This window comes from Nannochloropsis gaditana (assembly GCF_000240725.1).
Source record: "Nannochloropsis gaditana CCMP526 unplaced genomic scaffold scaffold1056, whole genome shotgun sequence".
Taxonomy (NCBI): Eukaryota; class Eustigmatophyceae; order Eustigmatales; family Monodopsidaceae; genus Microchloropsis; species Microchloropsis gaditana.
Genome location: NW_005802897.1, coordinates 1693 through 7898, shown reverse-complemented (window position 1 = coordinate 7898; position 6206 = coordinate 1693). Strand labels below are relative to the sequence as shown.

The following is a 6206-nucleotide window of genomic DNA, read 5'->3' as shown; positions in this document are numbered from 1 at the left end:
CCCCCCCCCAATAAAGCGCATTTTTGGGTGGGCGCAATCCATGCTCTTCTTTACCTCTTTCCGAGACTTGACGGCTGAAAAAGGGGGTCATCGTCGATATCCTCAACGCCTGGCTGGCTGGTGACGCCATGAGAAGGAGAAGGGGAACGCCAAAGAGGATGTACATCTCTTGACGTGTGATGATCCCTAGGGCCTGTCTTCCACAGTTCGAGTGTCACCGGCGAGTTTAAGTCAGCTGAAAACGTAATCCGTCCCCGCACGAGTTAGGGTTAGGGTAATTTGTCGGCGGGGTCAACAAAAAGGTAGCTAACTCGAGCGAGGTACTCTGTCTCGACGCGGCGGGGCAACTTCAATTCCGAAAGTCTGTCGCTACCGTACTAAAGCGGTTTTTATTACTCCAAGTACATCCAATCCACACCTTTTTCACGATTAAAAGTAAATTCATACAAATCAGGAGTCCACAATCACGATTTTGGACCGTAACTCTGCTGCCATGGCCATGGACGCTCCCAGTCTGTCTACCTCCTCCCTCTCGCCCTCACTTTCTGTTGATAAACTTTTCGACGTACGAGACAAAAACGTTTTAATTACTGGAGGTGGGACGGGCATCGGCCGAATGATAGCTCAAGGCTTTGTGGATAACGGTAAATTTTGTCGAGCACAGTGACAATTTCTCTAGAAAGCTGGAAGTAGCGTTTCACTCCTCACTCATACGCTCTGCACGTTGTGCCTGTCCTGCTGGGCATACCTCATCGTAAAGGCGCACGTGTTTTTATAGCCTCCCGGAAAGAAGCCACGCAAGCAGCAGCAGAGATTGTCCGCGCGTCCTCCCGTCCGCCCTCCCGGGTCTTCTGTCGTGGCCTGACTGCCGACCTCTCCAAGGGGGAAAGCGAGCAGGTGGGACTCGTGGCACGTTCAGAGCCGGAGGGAGACTCTGACTGGGACAGTTTTTCACGTCCCTAAATACATTTTCACAGATGAATCTCCTCTCGGCAGTCGCCCGCGAGACAGCCGGCAAGCTGCATGTCCTCGTGAACAACGCGGGCACCAACTGGGCCGAGCCCGTCGAGTCCTACCCTATCAAGGTACAAGGGGAGGGCGGGAACAGGGTGACTGGCGGCGAGGGAGGCTCATGCAGAAGCTGTCGAAGCATGTCATGCTCATCGCGTTCCCTTCCGCTGTGCAGGCTTTCGAGAAGGTCGTCGCCCTCAACCTCCTCGCTGCCTTCAGTCTCACGCGCCTCGCCTTACCCCTACTTGAAGCAACGGCCACCCTTGGAAATCCTGCGCGCGTGATAAACATAGGTGAAGTGGTACTTTTGGGCGAGCACCTCTTGCACTTGGCCTCACTTCCCCCTATTCTTCCTCCTCTCTTTCTCCCTCTAATTCCTCAACCCCAAGGCTCGATTGACGGGGCGCGCGTGACGCTGATCGACCACTTTGCTTACTCTTCTTCCAAGGCCGCATTGCATCAGCTTTCCAAGGTCTTAGCTGGCAAGCTAGGTGGGTCGTCTTCCACTCTGCCCTTCCTTACCCGGGGCTCGCTGTGTCCGCTTACTCAAATCCCTCGCCGCCCGCCCTTGTGGATGGCTCGGCGCCGTTGCCCGCCCTTCATTCCCCAATCCCGTAGGTCACCGACACATCACCGTAAATACCCTCGCTCCGGGTCCCTTTGCCAGCAAGATGATGAAGGTGACCCTGGCGCGGGCGCAGGAGGAGATAGAGGCGGGGACGGCCTTGGGCAGAATAGGATCTCCAGAGGTAGTAGGGGTGGGAGGAAAGGCGGGGTAGCGGGAAGGGAGGGGACGAGATGCTAGACGAAGGAAGAGTCGCAAGGTCAGCGGAAAGATCACCGGACCGCGAGCCTATCTCAACACGCTCTCCCCTGTCCCTCCCTTCTCCCTTCCCTTAGGATATGGCAGGAGCAGCCTTGTTCCTGGCCTCGCGGGCAGGAGCCTACGTGACCGGCGCCGTACTTGTCGTGGACGGGGGGATCCTGGTCAAGCCCCGACTTTAAGGGCAAAAGGTAGAAAGGAAGGGCGGGCACGGTGGAGAAGAGGAGGGAGAAGGAAAAGAAATAAGAATCCCAGAAGGTGTGGGTCTCGCGCAAGCTAAAAGTATATATGGATATAGTTTTAAAAGCTTCCTTCAGATTCCAACTGCACATTCTTACTCCTCTAGAGACATTTTATGTGCCTTGTCCACATTCACCACGATCACCCACTTTATTTGGTGCTCGGACAGCTTCGTACGCTTGTTATACACAAGAAAGATGATACAGTATTGTTAGGTACAGATAAATCCTGCAATCTTCCCTCTTCGGCCTCCTTCGCCCGCTGTCAATCCAGTGATTCAATGCTCTCCTACCGAACTCGCTCAGGGTCCCACTTGGGCAGCATCATATCCATAAGTTCGACGAAAAGCTCCCTTTTCAGCCCTCCCCCCACCGTGTGCCAGAAAACAGCCTCGCGCACCTTGGGGAAAATATGGAGACAAGTGCGTGGACATCAAAGGCCTGCCACAAATATATTTCCAACATCAAGAAAGCGGTGGAAACATGGAAAGGGGAGGTGGTCTAGTGGCCCTATGGAAGGATGACCTACCTGCGTGCGCGGGTCTTGGACTGACGGACACCGCGCGGTCTGCGCGTGTAACGCCTTCACGGGTTCCTCGCCCTCCTCTTGCCTCTCGAAAGACCTTTTCCTATTCGCCCGTACCACTCGACTGAGCCCCCTTCCACGTCCGTTCTCTCTCTCCGACTTTTCGTTTTCTCCCCTGGACCCAGCGAGCAAAAGCGGCAAAGGAGCCTCCCGCACGACCCTCTCCTCCAAGTAGCCAGGAGTCACGCTAAGACACTTACGACGCTGTGTAGGAGCATGCGAAACAGAAAAGGGAAGTTTGTCAAAGGACTTTAAAGAGCAATCTTAGCTTTCACTATTGAGAACCTAATTAAAGGCTATGTCGACGAGGAGAGGTCCTGGGGAAGAATCTTTGTCAAAAAATTCGCTGCAACCTACCTTCTCAGCACGGGTCTTGCCCGTCACATACGTGTGTCGGAGGGCGTGGGAGGCGTCGCAGATGGCACGCGCCTTGTAAAGACATCGCGCCCGCCGCGACTCCTTCTCCTGCAGATATTTCTAACGGAGGAGAGGGAAGGCGGTTTTTATGAACCCATGTCTCTGTGTGCAGTGAGTGACAAGAATGGGCTCTGTCTGCATTCCTGCCCTGTTTTACGTCCTCATTCCTCACCTTAAGGACGCGAACGGAAGTAGGAACGTTCTTAGCCATGGCGATTTCCAGGGCTGTGTGGCCCTCCCGGTTAACTAGGGTTGGATTTGCTCCTTTCTGTGGAGAGGGAGAGGAAAATAATACGGGTGCGCTCACTGATGAGATGACTTTCGTCATTACTGCTGAAAGAACTAAGACATAGAAGTTGTTCGTCAGAGAAAAGGGGTTCTTTTGTGTGAATGACTGGAAAGAAGGGGGTAGGGGACGAAGAGCTTGGAAGCCAAGTCGACGGACCTGGAGCAGAATCTTTAGGATCTGAGGGAAACGGGAGGCGCAATGCACAGCGCTGTTCCCCCTCCGCGTGACAAGGTCTAAGTATTCTTTGATAGCAGGGGGCTGGACGGACAAAGACGAGAGGGAGGAGGCAGCCGCTCTGCTGGTAGCCGTGACGGTAGTGGAAGCGAAGGAAGAATGGGAGGAAGACAAGCAGGCGTTACTCTTGGAGGAAAGGGGGGCCAGTGAACAGGCGTGGTCAATGAGAGCCTTCACCACGTCTGTATGTCCGCATGCGCAGGCGATGATGAGAGGTGTCATTCCTGCGGAAAGAAGACACGAATATGAGAAGTGGACGCCTGTCACGATTGCTGAAACCTTTCGACCAAGCCTTTACCTTCTGTGCTCTGTTTACGGACGTCTGGATTGTGTTTAAGGAGCACCGAGACGAGGTCCAAGTATCTGAGAGTAGCAGGGAAAGACGAGAAACGATCAATACCTGAACGTAAGCGACGCCCCCGCCGGATTGCGTTTCCTTCTCCTATGCTCCCAGTCGCTGCATCTTTCATACTACTCACCCAATCTTGCTGGCGTAAAACAATGCAGATCGCCCCCCGGAGTCTACGAGATCTACTGAAGCCCCGCGGGCGAGCAGCCAAGCGGCAACATCATCATGGCCCATGACGCACTTGAGGTAAGGACAGTTTAAGAATACGGGAAGAACAAGATGAGGGGGGTCAAGGGATGCATCATTGACCACAAAATAAGTGAACACCATCCGGTGCAGCATTTTCTCTACCGACGTACGTACACTCCAAATAAGAGGAGACATCCCATAGGTATCATCCTGCAAATCGATCAGTCGAACGTCTTCTTGTAAATAACCGCGAATTGCTGGCAGCTGAAGGAAAAATCATACGAACGGGAGAAGGAAGTGAGCTATCATTGAACTAACACGAAAAATGAGTGTTGAGGCTGTTGATTGCGGTAGGCCCATACCTGTTTGGCGATGGCTGACAAATGGATGCCGTGCCAAACCATACCAGCCTTCTGTTTCCTGTTTGGTAGAACTAGAGGGATCGAAACTTATCTTGTTGATGCGGTGGTATGAAGATGAATATTTATGGGCCGATCGTCAGAATCGTAAAGGGAGCCCGACGCCATAAAGCACAAAGAGAACCATACCTCTTATCTAAAATCCGCGGGTATTGAGGGGCAATACTTACTTTCCCTGTTTTATTTATCCCTTCTTTATCACTGCAGAACCTTATTTTTTTTTGGAGGGAAAGGTACAAAAATATTGTTGTGAAACAGTAGCGTCGTTTGAATTATGGACTGCTAGAATATTTGAATGTAGAAAATTTCATCGGTTTAGTGAGTTCATCAAACACTTAATTACCTTCGGTTGCTGAATGTACAATCATGTCTTTTCAAGTCTCTGTTCAAACTGGATACAATACCCATGTATTGCCAACAACACTTTAATGCGGGAGCTCGGCGCGCTTTTCTGTTACATAAACGGTTATTTGAAATACAACCTCCCAATCCTGACAACGTTCCCAGCTCAAGCAATGTTTACACGACATTTTGGCAACATTCTCCTGTGATATTTTAAATTATGAAACAGTATGGGGTTTAAATCCTCTTCACAGCTTTCTCCCTCACAATCGTCCAGCCCGCACTCCAGCAAGAAATGGCCCCATCTCTCGTGCTACAGTTTCCAAGAGGCAAGACAATCCTTTTCCCTTTGGACCTTCCAAAACTTCTTTTAAGACATCACATAGTTCGTCAAGCCGCTGGACCGCCTGTGTTGGCCTCAGCGATTCTATGTCCGCTCCCATCAGCCCCTCAAGGACTCTCGTCCACGCTTCCTGCTCCCAGTACCGCTTCAGCCTCCAATAGTTCGCTCCCTTGCAGCAAGTCGGTTTCATTGCTTTTTTAGACTTCATCTCATTGCCTTTCATGTCATCAGCAAAATACACAGAAAGGGGAGAGTGTCCATGCAGCAAGCAGTAGGCTGAGGCACCTAAGGCATACAAATCTGCGTCTTCCCTCCATCCTCTTTTCATCTCTCCTTCTTGAATGCCATGGTCGCGCTTACTTGATCTTTCTGCTCGCATAGCTCGACATTGATACCCCGACGCTGCTCTGCCCCCCGAAAATTGGATTTCGACACTTTCCTCTTGGTCCTCCTCTGCACCTCGCACATCCAAGCTCACACCAAGGTCGATGACCATCAAGCTTCCCTGCCCCACCATGAGAAAATTATCGCATCTAATGTCGCAGTGCAACATACCTCCTTCAACCCAGAGTCTACGGATGACGCGTAGCATTTGAAGGGTGTAATGCAGAGCAAGAGGCTCAGGCAAGCCTGAGAGAGAGGGGGAGGAAAAGGCAATGTCAGAAGGAGGAGTATTGAGATAAGAGGCTGGTGGAAGGAAAGAGGTGATGGTCCTCTTCCGCACTACATACTTCCACCCCTTGTGGCAGTATGCCAGCGCAGAAGGTCGTGGAGGGTGCCGTCCGTGCCCAAGGGCAAGCATAGGGCGGAACCATTCTTAAACAGGTGCAAGGCAGTGGGAGCAAGAAAGAAGGGAGGCTCGACGGGCGTTGCAGCAGCTTTATGATCCCGACGACCCTAAATGTGCGACAGGAAAGATTAGTCAGGGCTCAAGAAAAAGTAAAGCCCCAAGGAGCGTGGACCCT

At 52.0% G+C, this 6206-nt stretch overlaps 1 protein-coding gene across 1 annotated transcript; it reads left to right on the top strand.

Annotated features, from left to right (window-relative positions):
* Window positions 1-756: 756 nt before the first annotated feature.
* Window positions 757-2016, top strand: NGA_0402002 (short chain dehydrogenase reductase family; the record flags this gene model as incomplete). Its single annotated transcript, XM_005852607.1, has 5 exons — window positions 757-897; window positions 978-1085; window positions 1187-1502; window positions 1630-1763; window positions 1912-2016. Coding segments are annotated over 5 exons (804 nt in total), but the record flags the coding sequence as incomplete, so codon positions are not given.
* Between the last annotated feature and the right edge of the window lie 4190 nt (window positions 2017-6206).